Source organism: Trichosurus vulpecula, chromosome 6 (assembly GCF_011100635.1).
Source record: "Trichosurus vulpecula isolate mTriVul1 chromosome 6, mTriVul1.pri, whole genome shotgun sequence".
Taxonomy (NCBI): domain Eukaryota; kingdom Metazoa; phylum Chordata; class Mammalia; order Diprotodontia; family Phalangeridae; genus Trichosurus; species Trichosurus vulpecula.
In genome coordinates this window covers 202,703,946-202,725,456 of record NC_050578.1, presented here as the reverse complement: position 1 = coordinate 202,725,456, position 21,511 = coordinate 202,703,946, and the positions used below count along the sequence as shown (strand labels likewise).

Below are 21,511 nucleotides of genomic sequence, written 5' to 3'. Positions count from 1 at the left end.
TCCAGGCGTGTCTCATGCTGGGCTCTGCTCCACTCCGCTCCCAGTTCCCTGCGATAGACCTTACCCAGTGACCATCCAGGCTGTCCTGGGCTGGAGCCCTGCTTCCCTCTGCTATTTTGTGGGTTCTGAAGTTCTATAATTTGTTCAGAGCCATTTTTATAGATGTTTGGAGGGACCTGGGGGAGAGCTTAAGCAAGTCCCTGCTTTCCAGCTGCCATCTTGGCTCTGCCCCCTCTCTTACAAATTTTTAAAAGCCCGTCAGTCTAAATTTTTAGGACTTAAGTTCATTTGTTCATTTTTCTCTATTTTTTTAAAAACCCTAGTTAAAACGCTCTCGTGAAACGGAAGTTCAATTGAAGCCTCTTGTTGAAAAAAATAAGAGAATGATGAAGAAAAATGATGACTTGTTGCAGAGTATACAAAGGATGGAAGAAAAAATTAAAAATCTCACAAGGGAAAATGTAGAAATGGTAAGTCCTTATAAACATGTATATAGTTCCATTTCAGCACATATTTTTTATGTATCTGCTATGTTGAGAATGCTAAGCATTCTGTGTGGGGATTATTTTGTTCTCTTCCCATATCACATCTTTCAGGGCCTAAACTACTTCCTCCTTGTTCAGGAAGACTTTCATGAATATTTTTAGCCTATGAGGACCTCTTCCTTCTCTAAAGTCTGGTGGTACATGCGATCTCCTTCTCCATACAATTTAGTTATTGGATCTATATGACTGAGTATTGCTCTCTAGTCATTTCATACATGTAACACTTTTATCCCTATACAACTTCAAGATTTTCAAGGGTATGAAGCATGCATATTACCTCCTCTGTGCCCTTTTCTGATTTGAGCTCACACAAGAGCTTTAATAAATGCTGGACACATGTAAGATGTGTAATAAATACTTTTTTCCATTATAAAACACTATCTACCATTCCTAGGGTATACAAATATTAAAAAGGTGAGTTTAGTATTATTATAGAGAGGCAGCTAGGTGGCACAGTGGATAGAGCACTGGGCTTGGAATTAGGAAGACTCATCTTCCTGCATTTAAATCTGTCCTCAGACGCTTACTAGCTGTGTGACCCTGGGCAAGTCATTTAACCCTCTTTGCCTCAGTTTCTTTATCTGTAAAATGAGCTGGAGAAGGAAATGTCAAGCCACCCTAGCATCTTTGCCAAGAAATTCCCAAATGGAGTCATGAAAAGTTGGACCCAACTGAAACAACTGAACAACAACATAGCGAGTCAATATGGTTTTATAGAGTTTAGGAGTTTGAGTTAGGAGACCTGGCTTCAAGAGCTGAGTCTGATAATTATTAGCAACTGTACATGTTGCTTAATTTCTCTGACACTATTTCTTCAACTATCATATGGAGATGATAATGTTTAACACTACTTGCTTTAAGGGATAGGTATGAGGACAGCATTTTATAATTCACAGCATGCCACATATACTGAAGAGTATAATTTATAGAGAGGTTGTGTTCATCATTAGGAAAAGAATTTATTCTTGAACAGAATTATGGATTCTTAATATATGGACTACTATAGTATGCAAAATATAAGCTATTATGCATTCCTTATCTGCCATTAATTTGCATGGCTGCATCAGGCAATGATGGCTTAAGGAGACCATCACGTAGAAATGCAGTTTTTTTTTAGGACATAAATATAGTGACCTATTGAACCTCAACAACTACGGGCACTTGCAGTAGTGAAATGAAAATGTGTAATGAAAGGTAGTACCAACATGTCCAAAAGTTAAATCTGGTTCAACTTATAATTTATTTTTTTTCCAGAAAGAAAAGTTGTCTGCCCAGGCTTCTTTGAAACGTCACACTTCTTTGAATGATCTCAGCCTTACCCGCGATGAACAAGAAATTGAATTCTTGAGGCTTCAGGTCATGGAACAACAGCTAGTGATTGATGATCTCTCCATGGTACTGGCCACATTGCTGTTTTTTTGTAAACTGATCCAAAAACTTTCAAACTTGGAAGAGAATGTGCTAGTAGAGGGGTTCTTATACTTTTTGGTCTCAGGAACCTTTTATATTCTTGGAAGTTATTGATGACCTTCCCTCCACTCACTGCAGGAGCTTTTGTTTATGTGGGTTATATCCATCAATAGTTACTATATTAGGAAATAAAATGTGTGTCAGTATCATCATAAGAATAGTTTTGTCCTTGTGGATTTCCTAAAAGTCTTGAGGATGACCTGGGGACCCTGAACTACACTTTGAGAACTGCTGTGCTAGTGGGTAGTGACAATAAAACACAAATCTCATTGTCCTCAGAATCCTTTTCTTAGGAACGAATGAAATCAGAACATTTGAGGGCACATTGTTCTTTGATTTTTCATAAAAGTTACACTAAATTTAGTATGATAATGGGTAATTTCCATAATTTTATGACTAAATGATAGCAGCAATGTGGCTTTGAAGTTATGAAGATGTGAAAGTAATGGATTAAAGTGCCATCTTTGGCATTTACTGAATGTGTGACCTTAGGCAAGTCATTTATCCCCTAAAGGCCCCAGATAATTATCTAAGACAGAGGTTCTTAACCTGGATTCTGTATTTCTTTCTTTCTTTCTTCCTTCTTTTCTTTCTTTCTTTTTAGATTTTTATAACCATATTTTAATGAAACTGGTTTCCTTTGTAATCTGATATATTTTGATTTATGCATTCAAAAATACTACTCTGAGAATCTTACGTATTTTATGCCTTCAAAAACATTATTCTGAGTCCATAGGTTTCACCAGATGGTCAGAAAGATCTATAACATCAAAAAGGTTTAGAACCTCCTGATGTGGGATTTTAAATTTCAGAACTTGTACTGGGTCTGCATTAGCAGAGGGTGTTTCTTCACCTCACATTTCCCATTATCATGAAATCGTACGTCCCTATGACTTAACGATACCTAGGCCACAGAAGGAAAAAAAACAACTTATTTTCATGTTTCTCTTATAATTCTTTCTGAAATAGCATCTCTCTTCTAACTGCAAATGAGTCTATATCATGGTGGCTATCAGGTGTAATGGAAAGGTAGCTGGATTTAGAATCAATTTAGGGACCTGAGTTCAAATGCGGAACTGGACACTGATAGAATATAGGCAAGTCACTCCATTTTTCTAAGCCTTGATTAATTGTAAAATGGGGATATGTATGCTATCTTTATCAAAGAATTGTTGCAAGCAGAGTGCTATGTGAAGCTGAAGCTCATTAGTGCTACTGATGGCAGTCTTGTGTAGTAAGCTAGCATACTGAACTTAGACCTAAATTCAAATCCTGCCTCCAACACTTGCTAACTATGTGATCTTGGGCAAGTTGCTCAATGCCTCTTAGCCTCAGTTTCCTCATCTGTAAAGTGGAGATAATAATAAAAGCACCTACCTTGCAGGGCTTCTCGTGATGATAAAAAGAGTTAATACCTGTAAATTTCTTTGCAAACCTTAAAGTTCTATCTACGTGCTAGCTATTATGATTAAAATGGAAATGTGAGACATCATTATTCTTTCATTTTGCCTTTTTAAAGAAAAATAGATCATATGTGCTTTTGAGACCCTTGCATTGCTTTTTAATCTTGAATGTTTAAGGTTCATACTTCATACCAAGGATTTCGAATCTTTTTTTTTCAAGCTGAATATTGAAAATTCACTAAGCAAGTGTGTGTTTTTGTGATGTTTTTGCCTTCAGAAGATAAATAGTACTGAGTTAGTGTGGATGTGAGCATCTTATTTGGTTTTGCTGTTTCACAGATAGGGCCCTGCATATCTCTGGCTTTGCATAAAATAAGTCTGAGACCATGAGGGAGAACATTTGTCTTCAAGACATATCTATGTTGACCCTCAAGCTAATGTTACTAGAACATTATTGTTTCTCTGTCAGGGGTTAGGATTTGGTTGGGGAATTTTTTCATGAATTAATTTTGAAGAGATTATGGAAAAAAATTAGGCAATTTACTAGGTACCAAAATTGTATTTATTTATTCCTTTTTATTAATTTTTAAAAAAGCCATTTATTTTTAACATTTTTCTCTTCTTAAATTTTGAGTACCAGATTCTCTCTGTCTCTCCCATTCCCCTACCTACTGAGAAGGTAAATAATATGATCTCAATTATACATGTGAAATCATGCAAAACATGTTAAGTTACCAACATTTTAGACAAGCACATGCAGCAAAGTCACAGGATGATTTTGTTGTCCATTCTGAGAGAAATGGAATCACTTCACTGTGCCTGGTCAGATACTGAAGTGAGAAACATTTAGAGAATCTTGAGGCCAGATTTGCCTCAAGGCAAAATAAGCTTGATTTTTCTTTTGCATTATTTAACTCAAGCTAAAAAATGACATTCATTTTATTTACTTCTAGGAAAGAGAACGTTTATTGCGCTCGAAGAGACACAAAAGACTGTCAAAACTGCCAAAGGTGAGATATGACATGCCTTGACCATACATTAGTGGGGGTCAATCCTGAAATATCAGCCACCTGGATGTATACTGCCAGCTGAAGCTGTGCTCACATCTCAGCCCTGTGTGGAGGGAGGCAAAAATAAATAGGGTATTGGTGTTTAGGGGCACATCTAGGTGTGGAGAGAGGAAGAAGAAGCAAGGAACAAGGTTTAGATTGTAGTTGGATCTGTTATCCAAAGAGTAGGCCAAACATCCCCTACGTTCACTACAATAAGGTATCTACACTGAAGGATTATACAGGGAACCATAAAAGAAAGCTCAGGGCTGCAGCTCCAAAGTTGGCAGCGTGGAGTGCAGAGGAGGCCAGGGAGGAGCAGTGGCAGTGTGGGGAGGGGAGAGAGAGGGAACATTCTGTCTAGAGTAAGTTCAGGAAAGAGACATGGAGAGAGAAGCACACACTGTCCTCAGATTATAGTTTGCCTGACACGTAATCTCTATCAGACACTGCTGCTTTTTGCGGGGGGATGGGGGTGGGGGAGGTTGGGGAAAGGTGGTTTGATAGAATGGCATGTTGACATTGGCAATCCTATCCACTCTGCCTCCTCACTCAGCTTTATCTTTACCGCTACAGGTCCAGACACACAGGTTCTCATGAGAGATAAAATATTGCAATCTACCCACTTTATAGCTTTTGAATTCAGATTTACCATCTTTTTGTGCTAAGGGTATATTACAGACACAGATATCTTCACAGTCTTTGGGGTTTCTAAGAGAGGTGATTTGGTTAGTCTCGTGTTGGGGCTTGCCTTCTGCCTTCAGTTTTATAACATGGATAGAAATTATTATGTCTTTATGCTAAGAAAGAAATGAAATAGTCTTAGAAAAGGCCTAATAAGCAAATTTCTGCATCTGTCGGACAGTTCAAGATGTCAGAAATAAACACAAATTATTTTGTTGTGTTATGTGACCTAGTTGTTATCTACTGATGAAAATCTTACTTAAATGTTCTATCTTTAAGCCTCAGGGTATATAAATTTAAATTCAGAACTTAAATCAGTGATATTTTAAAGTGATTAAAATTTTATTCCTTCAATTTTATGTCATGAAATAGGATGGCCAGAATGAGCCCTACTATTCCTTAAAAATGAGGTGTGTGTGTGTGTAGTAGTAGTAGTAGTAGGAGGAGGAGGAGGAGGAGGAGGAGGAGGAGGAGGAGGAGGAGGAGAAGGACAAAAAGAAGGAGGAGGAAGAGGAGGAAGAGGAGGAGGAGGAGGAAAAAGAAAAGGAAGAAGAGATAGATCTAGTAGGAGACAGAATTTTTCTGGAAAATACCCTCCTTCTATTCTCCTGAAGCTCATCTCTTAGCAACAAAGTCCCAGCTAATAGAACACCTTGGGAGGGGTGGGTATACAAATCATTTTTGCCTACCCAGCCAGGCTCTTATCTTACAGGCCTTTGTTGATAGCGTGAAGTTAGTACTTGGAAGATCCTAAACTAACAAGATGCTGGTGTAGACTCCCAAAGAAGCAGAAGCCATCTAAACACTGTTTCTTTAGCCTCTTTGACTGGATAGGATGCTTCAAGGTTGCCTATGGAAGGTTTTGGTTGATGCTTCTGGGATATCCAATAGACATTCTTCTAGAGCAGGGATTCTTTTTTTGGAAGAGTAGGGATTCTTAATCTTGTTTCTGTCTCTTTGGCAATTTGTGATAGCCCCCTTCACCTTATAATATTTTAAAATGCATAACACAAGGTCAAGAACACTTGTGTTTAGATCATTTATAAAATCTATTTTATGAAGATAAATTCTAAGATGCAAGGAAAAAAGTTGGTGTCAGGCAGTGTTTCTAGCTATATGAGAAATATATTGATCTATGTTTATCATCTGAAGGACTTGACAATCAATTGAGAGGCATTGTGGATTGAATCAAGGACAAATTTCTGTTATTTAACCTCAACTAGGCTCTCACTGCTGCACAGCAATGGTTGTCCAGTTGTTTTCAGTCATGTCTGACTCTTCATGGCACCATTTGGGATTTTCTTAGCAAAGACACTGCAGTAGTTTGTCATTTACTTCTCCAGATTTTGATAGATGAGGAAATTGAGGCAAACAAGGTTAAGTGACTTGCCCGGGGTCACACAACTAGTTAGTGTCTGAGACTGGATTTAAACTCAAATCTTCCTGACTCCAAGCCCGGTGCTCTATCCACTGCACTATCCATCTAGCTGCTCCTAGCAATGATGGTCATTATCATTTATTTACTCTCTGACACATTCTTCATGTTGTGTCTTCTAAATTTCCACTTAAGTCCCTAGCAGCCTAGCCCCACCCTCAAATCCTTCTCTCTCAGGCCATGAGAAAGCCTCCTGGTTTCCTAGCAAGATGGCGGCTATCATAGGGGTGGTCTGTCATAACCCCATTTTCATCACTCCTAAGCTGTAAGCTCCTTTTGGCCAGGGGCTGCATTTCTTTTTATCTTTGTAGCCTTGAACCCAGGATAATGCTTTCCTTATTGTGGACAGACACATTTTATTTGAATATGAATTTGCTTTACTATTTGCCATTTGAGAATACTTACATTTGATACTTTGATGAAACAGGGAGGCCATCATGTGGTTATTCTACACACTGGAGAGATTTTTTTTGTCTGTGTCCTCAGTAAGCTTCTTCAGAATATATTTATCTGCTCAATGTTTTGGAGGCCTTCCTGTCCATCTTTGAATACTTCGTGACTAGTCTAACACTTGGAATCAACATCTGTTATCCTTCAAACTTCCTACAGGAACAGCCCACCTCATTTTCTGATCATAAATGTCCCGAAGGACATTTCATGAATATAGTTCAACATTAATAACATGCTGTAACAAGCTTTTGTCCATTGTATTGGGGGGAGCACTGAACAGAGGGGACACTATACCATTATGTGTCTCCCCAGTTCTCTTTGGATGACACAGGAATTTGATTTTTTTAAAAATTGTGTTATTCTCTGATTGACAGCCATTTAGCAAAATATTGAACTTGCAAAAAATATTTGTATCAGGGATCATTGAAAGATCTCTACTATTCCTTTTTTATTATAGTTTTTTAGTTTTTAATTTATTCCCCACATAGCTCCCCATAATCCCCCCAATTTAGGAAAAAAGAAGACTCTTCTGACAAATATACATAATCAAGCAAAGCAAATTCTAACATTAGCCATATCCAAAAATATGCCTTACTCTAAATATGTGTCTATCACTTCTTTATCAGGAGGTAAGTAGCTTTATCTAAGGCCCTCTGAAAGTATGTTTTATAATTTTATTGTTCGGAACTCTTGAGTCTTTCAAAATTGTTTTTCTTTATAATATCATTGTAATAAATTGTTTTATCCTAGTTTTGGTAATTCACTCTTCCTTAGTTCATTTAAATCTCTGTTTTCTCTGAAACCACCTATTTCATCACTTCTTATGGTGCAATAATATTAAATTACATTCATATAGCACAAATTGTTTAGCCATTACCCAGTTTTTGTTGTTGTTGGTTGTTTCAGTCATTTCTGAGTCTTCATGACCCCATTTGGGGTTTTCTTGGCAAAGATACTAGAGTGTTTTTTTGGAGAATTTTTTTTTTGCCATTTCCTTCTCCAGTACATTTTACAAATTAAGATCTGAGGCAATCCAGGGTTAAGTGACTTGCCCAGGGTGACACAGTTAGTAAGTGTCTGAGGCTGGATTTTAACTCATGATTATGTTTCTTCCTGGTTCTAAGCTCCAATAAACACTTCCATAGTTTCCATGTTTTTTGCTACCATAAAAGAGTTACTATACACTTTTATATATATGAGACTTGTAGAATTCTCCCAGAAATCCTTGCCACTTAGAAAAAAATGCAAAAAGCCCTCCCCCCAACTTCAAAGCAAAACCAGCACATACAGAATCAGAATTGCTCTCTGATGCTCTGAAGAAAACCAAGACCACATGCCAGAATGTAACTGGGAAACTCAGCAATGAAGCCAAGCATCTTCCTTGTTGATACTGAGGTGAAATCTGGTTCTGAATCATGCTTGTCTTTTAATTCAGCAGCTACTTATTGACCCTCCACTCTGCATATCTTTGTGCAAGGCATCTTGAAGGATATAAAAAGTTATCCCCACCGAACTGAAAGAATTTAGAAGATAAGAAAAGATGGTAATACTCTTACTGCTGCTGCTAACTCACTTCTTAAATTGTGATGCACATACGTAATTTAGTTAGATCCCCAGAGCCCCGCAAGATTGTAATGAAAACATCACCGTTCTTGTTTTATTTTGTTTCCAAGCCATTCATTTATGTATTCATATATTCTTTCAAAGTAGATAATTTTGTTTTGTTACAGCAAACACTTTGATGTGGCAGATATTCCCAAGAAATATTGAAACAAACCATTTATACATTTTTGTATATACATTTATACATTCAGAGATACATTCTCTGAATTTCAGTTTGAATCAGTTCAATAAGCATTTCTTAATTGTCATCTTTATGTCAGACACCATGTTAGGGAAAGGCAACAAATCAATCAATAAAATCACAGGCACTTATCTAATACTTGTTATGTGCTAGGCACTATGCTAAGCCTCTGAATACAGAAACTAAAGTGAGCTGGTCCCTGATCAGGAGAAGCAATTGTATTCTGACATGGGATAAATAAATGCAAAGGATATGCAAAAAGCCAAAAATAATTGGGGGTCAGTGGGGTTGTGGGGAGAGCAAATTCCATGGTTTACTGATGGTTACCAGAAAGCAGCAGTGTATTCCTTACTTTTGGCTGTATGGTACTAACATTGATGATTGTCTTTGGCCAGGTTTTTTGCCATTCTATGTTGGCTTTGATTATATTGCTGTGGTCAAAGTGTATAGTCTTGTTCTGTTCACTCCATATTGCTTTATGTTAGTCTTCCCCATTTCTCTGAATTTTTCATGTTCATCATTCCTTATGACATAGTAATATTTCACTTGGATCATAGATTTTTTTAACATATTTCATTACTTTATTATTAATTAAAAATCTTATATTTAATTATATATTAACTTAATTACTATTTCATCATATATTTTATTAAATATTTCCAAATTGCATTAAAATTTTTTAATATTCACTTTAAAAATTTGAGTTCCAAATTCTCTCCTTCCCTCCCACCCTCCCTCACCTCTCAAGAAGGCAAAGGAAAATGATGTCGCTTAAGCTGTGAAGGCATGCAAAACATATTTCTGTGTTAGCCATGTCACAAAAGAAAATACACACACAAGAAAACTTTTTTAAAAGTTTAAAAAACATTCTTCAATCTTCACTCAGAGTTCATCAGTTCTCTCTCTGGAGGTGGAGAGTCTAATCCCCTCATTTTGCAGATTAAGAAACTGAGGTCCAGAGAAGAAAAGCCGTTTCCCAATGTTGCGTAGACAGTGAGTAGTAACTTAGAACCACTAAGCCAAATTTACTAAGAGAAATATGCCACTCAATCTAGGGAACAGCTTGCCACCAATCAGAGCGAACCCCGAAATGAGATTGACTTTTTCATGTAATAGTTGTTCCAGCCCAAACTAATGACTACTCCTCAGGGAGTGACTCTGGGATCAAAAGATCTGGGTTCGAATCCTAGACTTGCCAATTGCTAGCTGCATGACCTTGGACAACTCATTTACCTCTCCAGACTTCAGTGTCCCCTTTACATCTAGGGGGTGATACTGGATGGCCACTGAGATCCTTTCCAGCACGCTTAAAGTATTTTCCAACTTAATTCTCTATTTCCTCTTAATAAGGTTCAGCAATGGCTCCCTTGGCAATTGCTTTTGTTTATTTGGTTTGGTTTGGTGTTGACCTGGGATTTATTGTTGTAAAGTATTCCTTGGAGAGATTACCGCTTCCTTAAATGTAGGTCAGCACTTGTTCTTCAATTTATAATCAGAATGATTATTCTGAAAGCCTGTGACTTGCCCAAGGTCACTCATACAGAATGTGCCAAAGATGGCATTTGAACTCAGATGATCCTGACTCCAAAGCCAGCTCCCTATTCATTATCTCTCACTGTCTCTTAAGGTTACTTTTAAGAAAAGTTATTTTCTCTTCTAAGATTTGTTTGCTTAAGGACCTGCCTAAAGTTAAACAGGATGAAAAATTCCCAGTTATGTCAGGTGCATAGACACAGAAAAGGTTTACAGAGAAACACATATTTTAAAATCTCCATCCCCCTCTTGTCTCCTTCTCCTCTGGCACAAATAAATAAGCAAACAAAGCCCCTCATTTTTTCCTTCAGTATCTAATGGAGACAGAACACCCTAAGCAGGTTACTGTTGCTAGAGCTGCTCCCCGTGGCACCTATCTGTAATCCCCATAAGGAGGTTTCAGAGTATGGAGTATTACTGCTGACGACCTGCTCTGGTCTTTGTGAGATGAAGGTTGGGGAGGAGCTCAGAGACCTCCATGTGAAAAGGCACCTAACGGAGAAAAAGACCCTTGCAAGGGATAAGCCTGGGTGTTCTTCCTTATGACAATCCGGCCAGCAGCAAGACCATGCAAATTGGCTAATCGCATGCCACGCTGAACTCACTGTATGCCAGACATTCCATGAGCAAGCATCTTTTCTGATTCAAGTATACCTTCAGCCATTTGCATCAGTTCCCAGAACTTTAGAGCAGACCACTAAGCAAGCAAAATTGCAAGGAATGCATATTATATGATAAAGAAACAATGATAAGGAATTGGGGGGAGAGACTGGAGTTTGTGGATTAGTTTCTTCTAACTTGACCAGGAAAGAATTGAAAGAAGATTTGATCCAATTATGTGGCTTTTAGAAAAGAGCACACACTAAATTAACAAGTGCTTCTCAAACATCTTTGCACTATGGAATATATCCTATTTGTATTGTACTTCTCGTTTTTCCTTTGTCTGTGTGCCCTGGTGTGTCTGTATTTTTCTGGCTGCCAAGAAATGACCTATAAACACGAAGGTAAGGAACCCTACGCAGATGGTTGGGGTTGGTGGGTGGGGTATGTGTGTGCTTTTTGTGTTTCAGTGAAATGGTATTAATTTGATGCGGCAGCTTTTCCCATTAAGACGGACTTTGTTGATACAGGATGCACAAGAGAAGAGAGGACACAAATGAGCTCAAGAGAAATGAAGAATTTTTATTGTTCATGTGTTGTATGCCTGCCTCTTTGTCCACTTACAGTTCTAAGAATTTTTGCATCAATACATGTCAAGCATGGATGGTGAGGGAAAACATCTTTGTCAGCCATTTACAATTTTTTTTACTAATGTTCATTTTTAAAAATGGGAACAAATCTAGGACAAGACAGTGATTTATGGCCTGAAATGTTTAAAGAAAATTAAGGTTCAGATGATATTATTCTTAATACTGTGGGAAAGATCTAGTAGTCTATTTACAAAGATCAGAGGACAAATATTTATTGAATGTGCCAAGAATTAGATTAATGTTCAAATAATTTGTAAGTATAAATTGGACTTTCAAACATTACTTAGTTGTTTGCCCCTTTAAAGAGGATTTTTTGGGGAGAGCTTTACTTTCAAACACCATTTGCAAATTTTAACGTACGTTATTTCTATTTGGAAAATCAAGATGAGGCAAAAGTTACTTTGCAGTTGAAGGGCATTGAAGAACATTGTGATATGCTCAATTCATAGGAGTGGCCAAAGGAAATTGCTTAGTTTATATTTCAGCTTTCTTTGTAGGAAGAACATTGAATTTGGAGTCATAAGACTTGAATTCATATCCTGGCCCTGGAACTTAATACCTGTGTGACATTAGGTAAATTCCTTAGGCTCTCTGATTCTCATTTTCCATATCTGTAAAATTAAGAGGTTGGACTAGATGGGCCTTAGATTCCTTCAAGATGTAAATTCCATGAACCAGTATTTGTTGCCAGTTCAGTTTGATTTGTCCCTGTCCCCCTTTCTATAAAATGAGGGGATTCTTCCCAGCTCTTAATCCTCTAAGCCTATAAAGAAACTGGGGAGCTCTCTGCTGACTTTGTGTTCAGCTTATATGAAAAGAGAATTGCAAATATTCATGTCATAATAATATCCAAATCTCATTTATGAAAACGATTATTAACATGTAACTTTTGTTGAGAGTTTATGTATGTATATTATACATTGATTTAATATTGCAGTGTACCTGGAAAGTGAGTTCATTTTTGTTAAGGATTTAACTTTATCTTTGAAGGTCTATTATTTTAATGAACATAATATGATCTTTAAAATGTGTGAGTCCATGTTGCATAATTGTGTTTCATTTTATTTTATAGTTATGCTGTCTCAGTGATATATATTGTATATGTATATACATATACACATACATGTTTATATATATATCATGTACACAGAGAGATATACACATAAATATGTATTATATGCACATGTAAAATATGTATATACACGTGTGTATATGTGTACATAGATACATATACACACATATTTAAATCTCCTTGTCTTAGTCCTAGAAGTTAAAAACAGTAGCTTTTACTTCTTGGTAATTGAGTACTTAACCTTTAACACCCAGCATGGTTGATAGAGGTGTAATTGATGGTTATGAGGGGAGCCAACATGCAGTAATGGGTTGGAAAGTGTGTTCCTTGACAATGATTCATAAGGTTGTCATTAATGAATGTAGCTATCCTCCTGCAGCCTGACAACCAGTCAGTGGAACAACAAACAGGGAAATGGTCCTTTGAGACACAGCAATTAGTGGTGTTTACAAGAAATAAAATACCCAGAGCACTTCAGTGTCAAAAAAAGATGCTGTATTCCAAGGTTATGCAGTTTTCAGTAAAAATATTGATTATATTAGCATACAATTGCTGAACTACCAATTTTATTCTACAGAATAGCACTATTTTATATTCATGTAAATTACAATTTATTATTGCATGTTGAAGTCTTAGAAAAGCAGTGTCTTTGTTGTTTGGCAACCAGTGATAAGTTATATTGTGTTCCTCATTTTAAAAATCTATTTTACATATGAAATTCATATATTTTCATGATTTGGATATATTTGAAGCCCATTTGATTTTTTTTATTTTCATAAAGAGTTTCATGTGTACATACATATCCATACTTTTCCTATAATTGTTAAAGAGATAAAAAATTGGCAATATATAATTCACCATATGAACAAGATCCCTTTTTTGTTATACACTTTACATTTTGAGAATGTGGGGAGGGAACCCTTAAAATATTTGTGGCTGGAAAAATGACTTGCCTCAAGCTCATCAGCAGAAGACACATTTGCTAGAATGAATACTCATTAGCTTAAGTCAAATTAAAATGCTTTGATTCCCTAGGGTTACTTCAGAGAATGCTATTGGATTTGCTACCTGCAGGATATATGGCCACAGATAGGTTTTTTTTTTGTATGTGAATTTTTCTCTCCTATTAAAAGGAAAACATATAGTTTATTTTAACTTGTGACTGTCATGTTTGATGCATTTCCAGTAGACAATCCCACCCTCTCAACCCCACAAATACAGTACCAGTGTTTGTTTGAAGGCAAAAGGGAGCTTGTATTTCACATGTAGTGAATGTGAATGGAAATTTTGAACTTAAGGCAACAATTAGCACATTTATTGAAGATCAGGTATGTAGATACTGAAAGAGACACATAAAATAATGGAGAAAGTACTTGCTCTGGAATCAGAAAGACTTATGTTCAAATTATGCCTTATAATAAATTAGGTGTTTGCACTTACTAACTGTGTGACTCTGAACAAGTTATCTAATGTAACTAAGCCTCAGCTCCCTCATGTATAAAATAAGGGAATTGTACTTGATGGTCTCCTGGTCCTTTCTGGCTTTAAATCTGTGACCCTATTACATTGTGCTGAGAGCTGGGGATAGAAAGGAAACAATGGGAAAAAAGTCTCTGTCTTCAAGGAATTTCCATTCTATTGTGGGAGACAACAAATTCACATATAAGTATATGTTATCGATACAAAATCAATACAAGGCAATTAAAGAGGACTCTAGCAGTTGTTGGGGGTAGGAAAGTCTTTGTGTAGAAGACGATGCTTGAGCTGAGATTTAAAGATTCTACGAGTAGGGAGTATAGAGATGGTGTTCTCCTGGCAAGAGAGAGAACTGGTGTTTCCCAGAATAGTGTTCATCTTAGACTAGAATTTTAGAATGTTAATACTGGGAGAAATCTCAGGGCATCGAATGTTAGAGGAAGAGGTGACCTCAAAGCATAGAATGTGGGATATGGCAGTTAGAATGGGACATGAAATGTAGAGTGTTAAAGCCAAGAAGGATCATGTAACATAGTCTTTGAGAGACAGAAGGGATCTTAGAATATACAATGGCAGATCTGGTAGGGACCTGGGAACGCAGAGTCATAGTTTTGGAAGGGCCATTAGAGGCTATCTGATATGACACCCTCATCTTACACATGAATGAAATTAGGCTCAGAGGAGCAGTGACTGAATAAGGTCTTGCAGTGAAATAGTAGCATTACTGGAGTGGGAACCCATGCCTCTTGACTCCCGATTCAGAGCATTTTCCATTTTACCTTTTTAGTTGCCATCTAATATTTTTTATCTCTTTGAAGACAGAAGCATACCCACTTAGTTGTGGAATAATCAGTCATGTTTCAGAAGCATTGTAAATGTCTTAGCATGTACTTATTATACATTTCCATTCTAGGCAAATGCTAAGTGCCATGTGAAACCTAATTTTAGATCTAATTCCTCAATTCATAAGACAAAGGTTGGAAATACAGAGAGTCCTTGATCAGGAGTGTTTGATTTCTTCATATTTGGGAACTTCAGATGGTTCAAGATGGGCCTCTTGGAAGAAGGAGTAAGATTGAAACTGGTGAAGAGGATTTTGAAGGAGATAAAAAAAGATAATTGGTTTAGAAGCATAGTAGAATATACTAGAGGGACTTAGAAAGTTGAGAGTGGGAAGAAATAAAGGTAGAGATGGTTTAAAAAAGTCTTACTCTTCAACCTGGATATCCCCAACCATGATAACATAGGACAAGGCTACAAGCAATAATGAATGCATCAGGAACTAGTCGATCTTGTCTGAACCCTTCATCTTTTTCAGATGAGGAAACTATAGCTCAGTCAGGGATGTTGAGTGATTAGCCCAAGGTCACACAGGTAGAAGCAGGTCACATCAGAAGCAGGATTTGAACTGTGAACCCAATGGCTGAATGCCTACGTGTCTGTGGTATTATAATAGTATTTTATTTTCTCCCAATTACATGTCAAGACTATTTTTAGCATTCATTTTTACAAGATTTTGCATTCCAAATTTTCTCCCTCCCTCCTCCCCTCCCCTCTTCCTAAAGTAGCAGACAATTTGATATAGGATATATATGTATATCATGTTTACATATTAGTCATAGTTGTGAAAGGAGAAACATAAAAGGGGACAAATATGAAAAAGAATAAAGTAGGTGAAAAAAGTATGCTTGATCCAGATTCAGAGTCCATCAGTTCTTTATCTGGATGTGTATAGCATTTTCCTTTGTGAGTCCTTTGTACTTATTTTGGATTATTGTGTTACTGAGGAAAGCTGAGTCATTCATAGTTGATCATCACACAATGTTGCTGTACTGTGTACAATGTTTTTGTGGTTCTGTGTACAAGTCTTTCCAGACTTTTCTGAAATCTGCCTGTTCATCATTTCTTATTGCACAATAGTATTTCATTACATACATATACCACAGCTTGTTCAGCCATTCCCCAATTGATGGGTATCCCCTCAATTTCCAGTATTTTGCCACCACAAGAAGAGTTGCTATAAATATTTTTGCACATGTAGGTCTTTTCCCTTTTTTAATGCCTTCTTTGGGATATAGACCTAGTAAGGGTATTGCTGGATCAAAGGGTTTGCGCAGTTTGTTTTCCCTTTGGGCATAGTTCCAATGCTCTCCAGAATGGTTAAATTAGTTCACAACTCCACCAACAGTGCATTAGTGTCTCAACTTTCCCACATCATCTCCACTATTTATCATTTTCCTTTTTTGTCATATTAGCCAATCTGATAGGTGTGAGGTAGTACCTCAAAGTTGTTTTAATTTGCATTTTTCTAATCAAATGTGATTAAGAACACTTCTTCACATGCCTATAGATGGCTTTGATTTTATCTGATAGTTGCCTGTGACATTTGACCATTTATCAACTGGGGAATGGCTTGTATTCTTATAAATTTGACTCAATACTCTATTTGAGAAATGAGGCCTTTGTCAGAGATACTTGCTGTAAAGATTGTTTCCCAGCTTTCTGCTTTCCTTCCAATCTTGGTTGCATTGGTCTTCTTTATGCATAAGCTTTTTAATTTAATATAATCAAAATTATATATTTTACACTTCATAATGCTCTCTGTCTCTTGTTTGGTCATGAACCTGTAACTCACTTAACTTCTCCTTTAAGAATTTGAATGCTATACTACTTGGTGCATATTTGTTTGGTATTGGTATCACTTCATTGTCTGTGCTATCTTTTAGCAAGATACAGTTTTCTTCCTTATCTCTTAATTAGGTCTGTTTTTGCTTTTCCTTTGTCTGAGATCCGGATTGCTACTGCTTGCTTTTTTTTAAATTTTACTTCAGCTGAAATGTAATAAATTCTGCTCCAGTCTCTTACTTTTACTCTGTGTGTCATTCTGCTTTAAGTATGTCTCTTGTAAACAACATATTGTAAGATCCTGGTTTTTGATGCAGTCTGCTATCTGCTTCTGTTTTATGGGAGAGTTCTTCCCATTCATATTCACAGTTAGGATTACTGTGAATTTTTCTCCATCCTATTTTTACTCCTGTTTGTCCTCTCTCTCCTTTCATCTTTTCCCTCCTTGACAATGTTTTGCTTCTGTCTGCTGCCTCTCCCAGTCTGCCCTCTCTTCTGTCAGTCCCCTTCCCCCCTTTACTTGATCTCCTCCCTTCCTACTTTCCTGTCCAGTAAAATAGATATTCAACTGGTTGTGTATATTATTCCCTCCCTGAGCTAGTACTAATGAGAGTGAAGTTCAAGCAATGCCATTGCCCACCCTCCTATCTTTCTCTCCACTGTAATAGAATTTTTTTGCCTTTCTTCATGTGAAATAATTTACCCCATTCTACCTCTCCCTTCCTTCTGCACCCAGTGTACTCCTCTTTCTTATCCCTTAATGTTTTATGCCATTCTCTCAAATTTGCCTTATACTTGTACTCTCTGTCTATGCATATTCCTTCTAGGCACATGATCAGTGGCACGATTTTTAAGAGTTCTATGTACCTTCTTCCCATATAGGGATGTAAACAGTTAAGCTCCATTGAATCCCTAATATTTTCTTTCACCTTTTTACCTTTTCAGGTTTCTTTTGGTTCTTGGTATTGGAGATCAAATTTTTGTTTAGTTCTGATCTTCTCTTTATGAAAGCTTAAAATCCTCCCATTTTGTTGAATGACCATTTTCCCCCTTGAAGTATTATGCTTAATTTCACTGGGTAGGTGATTCTTGGTTGTAGTCCCAGCTCCTTTGCCTTCTGGAATATCATGTTCCATGACCTCCAGTCCTTTAATATTCCAGCTGCTAAGTCCTGTGTAATACTGATTGTGGCTCCACAGTATTTGAATTGTTTCTTTTTGGCTGCTCACAGTATTTTCCCCTTGTCCTGATATTTCTGACTGTAATGATCATTGTAGTGTTTTTATTTTGGGATCTCTTTCCTGAAGTGATCGGTGGAATTCACCGACATAGATCAATGTCTGTTTTGCTCTCTGGTTCTAGGATATCAGGGCATTTTTCCTTGATAATTTCTTGAAAGATGTCTGGCCTCTGGAGGTTGCCTGTTTGCCTGGAGCTACATTGAAGCATGTGGCAGTTCTTGTAGCTGGAGTCTGCCCATTCCCCTGCCTATGTTGAGGCATATGGGGTGGGGGGGGGTCCTGATATTGGTGTTTGCCTACTGCACCACACTGGGGCTGAAGATCTCCCAGTGGTTTGCTGAGGTGGGGATTGCTGCTGGTTTGCTGGGATGCTTCCCTGTCCTGTACTGTACTTCCCTTTTACCCAAGTGAGAAAGACCTTTTCTGCCGATTTTTCTTGGGCTTCTTCTTTGCTAGTTCTGCTGTTTCAGGATTTGTTTTTGGATGCTATTTTATGGTTGTTTGGGGGTGAATATGGGAGAATTACAGCAATTTACTGCTCAATCTGCCATCTTGGCTCCCAGAAGTCACTGTCTGGGCTATTATAGGGCACATCATGTTCCATTATAGGTCTCTTCCAATTCATATTCTATAACTTTGTTAATGTTATTGATCAGATGTATTTATCTTTCTCTAGCTTGTACTTGAATCATCGAGGGTTTAAATGGAGCTAGAGACAGAAGAAAATAATCTTTAGTAATTTAGAAGCTACCTGAAATGATCTTTATCTCAGGCTTTCTGGATTTTTTAGATTTTGAGGAAGTCACTTAAATCCCTTATGTCTTAGCTGTCTGCAAACTAGACTAATAAAACTGGTCACTAACACTTATGAAATGCACTTTTGGGGGCATGGGGGAAGCTCATCATTAGATGTTTGGACACCAAGTGGTTTTCTTTGGATCCAGCAAGCCACGAAGGGCATCTACTAACATATACAGTGATTGAGAAGTGTAAGGATCATAGATCCATAGACTGCAACAAAAGGACTCAAAAGTGTTTTCATAATAATACTCACTAGTATTTGTATGGCGCTTTAAGTTTTGCAAAGTGCATTTCACGTTACCTTGTTTGATCCTTACTAAACCTCTTTGAGGTCATTGCTCTTAACTCCATTTTACTGACGAGGACACTGAGACTCAGAGAGATGACGTGGCTTGCCTAGCTCACAAGCGTCTGGGGCAGATATTGAACTCGGGTCTTTCTGGCTCTGTACCTAACGTCAGTGCAGCCAAGGGCTCTCAAGAAGCTTAGCAGAGGCACAGCAGGACCTGGAATGATCAGTGACATGTTAGGAGACAGACTGGGGAAACAGGGCAGGTGGGACATGTTCAGCAAACAAAAATAACTTTATTTTTCAACATGAGAAATCTGTCTGATGCTTGTTTCCTGTCTGAAGCTAGAATAAAGATATTTATACCCCGCTAGCTGGGTGGTAGAGTGGACCAAGCATGGGCCTAGGGTCAGAAGTTGTTGTTCTTGTTGTCGAATCGCTTCAGTCCTGTCCAACTCTCTGTGACCTCCATTTTGGGGTTTTCTTGGCAGAGATACTAGAGTGGTTTCCTATTTCATTCTCCAGCTCATTTTACAAATGAGGAAACTGAGGCAAAGTGACTTGCCCAGGGTCACACAGCTAGTCAATGAGGAAGATCTGAGTTCAAATCTAGCTTCAGACAATTACTAATTGTTATATGCCAGGAAGTCATTTGTCCTCTGTCTGCCTCAGTTTCCTCATTTGTTAAACAGGGAGGACAATAATAGCACTTACCTCTCAGGGGGATTGTGAAGATCAAGTGAGATAATGCTCCAAATAAGAGGGAGCCTACCCAGTTTTTTAAAATGTTCGAGATCAAAACCTTAGTTCATACAGTGAAGTCTGATGATAGTGCTAGGTGGCCTTTTATTATAATAATAGAAAGAGGCTTTGGGCCTGTGACTTTATTAGTATTAGTGAGTTTCTGGGGAGGGAACATGGAGAAAGTCAGTACCTTCTCTGCTATTTTTAATCTTAGAGAATTGTGTGGAAGCACGGGGGGCTCAATTGACTTGTTCTGGATCAAGCCAACATGTGTTAGGGTAGGACTTGAACACAGATCTTCTGGGCCTCCAGGCCAACTCTCTATCATCTATGCCAGCACAGGACACTTTTACATAGCACTTTAAGGTTTGCCAAAGGCCCTTCCTTGCCATGCACTTATGAGGTGAATAGTATACACATTCTTATTCATGTTTTGCAGAAGTGGGACTTAATGCACCTAGAAAGTAAAGGATTTGCCCACAAACCTACAGCTTATCCATGTCTGAGGTGACAGTTGAACCCGTGCCTTCTGGTTCTAAAACCAGCACCCTCAACTTTACTACCTCTCTTGTGGGCAGTGCTTTGTTAATAAGAAAATGCGATTTTAATTTTGCAGAAGCATGTTGTGGAGACATTTTTTGGATTTGATGAAGAATCTGTTGACTCAGAAACGTTATCTGAAACCTCCTATAATACAGACAGAACAGACAGGACACCAGCAACTCCAGAGGAAGACCTGGATGATGTAAGTAGTCTCTCTCTCTCTCTCTCTCTCTCTCTCTCTCTCTCTCTCTCTCTCTCTCTCTCTGTCTCTCTGTCTGTCTCTGTTTCTGTCTCTCTCTCTCTCTCTCTCTCTCCCTCTCTCACTCTCTTCCTTCCTCCCTGCCCCCCCTCTCCTTATCCATGAGATCAGTCAAGGGAATGACTCATTCCTATTTCTTATTGTTGCCATTAAAAAAGTTTCTCTTCTCCTGCTAAAAGATTTAAATACACAACAGCTAGCTACCAATTTACTATATTGAAAAATCCTCACTGCTCATTGAGGGGTTTTATTTATTTTTATAATCGAGTGCTTAATACTTTAAAATAAAGCATTTCCATTTTGTGGATTATTAAATAACCCAGATTGTTTGTACAGTGAGGGCAATGTTTCAAGAGTGGAGAATACGTAGCTTGGTGTGGCTGCCTGTGCCTACACCATCTACTGCCGAGGAGGCTAAGGCTGTTAGTTTGAGAGTCTGGGATGCAATCCACACTAAGCCTAGGATTAATTTATGGAGAGGCTCTGGGAGTGGAGGGCCACCTGGTTGCCTAAGGTGAGGCAAACCAGTCCAGGTCAGAAGAACAGAACAGGTTAAAGCTTCCACTCTGATCAGCAGCAGGATTGGACCCCATGAGGGGCAGCTTTATTTCCAGCCTGGGGGAGAAAGGGAGACTCAATCTTCTCCTTATTTTGGGGTGGTGTTGGTGGTGGAGGTATCTTCAGTTTATTATCTGTGAGTTAGCATGTATTTCCAAGACCTATAGAAGCTACGGTAGATAAAATGAGATTTACCTATTTGGTTTCAGTTTTCACTTTTGCCTTGGCATTTAACATTAAACTACAGATCTCCTTCCCACGTCTGATACTTAAACCACAG

General features: G+C 37.8%; 1 protein-coding gene across 2 annotated transcripts in view; it reads left to right on the top strand.

Moving 5' to 3' along the window:
* JAKMIP1 (janus kinase and microtubule interacting protein 1) overlaps positions 1 to 21,511 on the top strand; it is a 214,917-nt gene that overhangs the window by 179,728 nt on the left and 13,678 nt on the right. For both annotated transcript variants that reach the window (XM_036764633.1, XM_036764632.1), the window contains 4 exons: positions 324 to 470; positions 1,800 to 1,940; positions 4,372 to 4,428; positions 20,488 to 20,616. In XM_036764633.1, the coding sequence (XP_036620528.1) occupies positions 324 to 470; positions 1,800 to 1,940; positions 4,372 to 4,428; positions 20,488 to 20,616 (474 nt within the window). The remainder of the gene's footprint in view (positions 1 to 323; positions 471 to 1,799; positions 1,941 to 4,371; positions 4,429 to 20,487; positions 20,617 to 21,511) is intronic.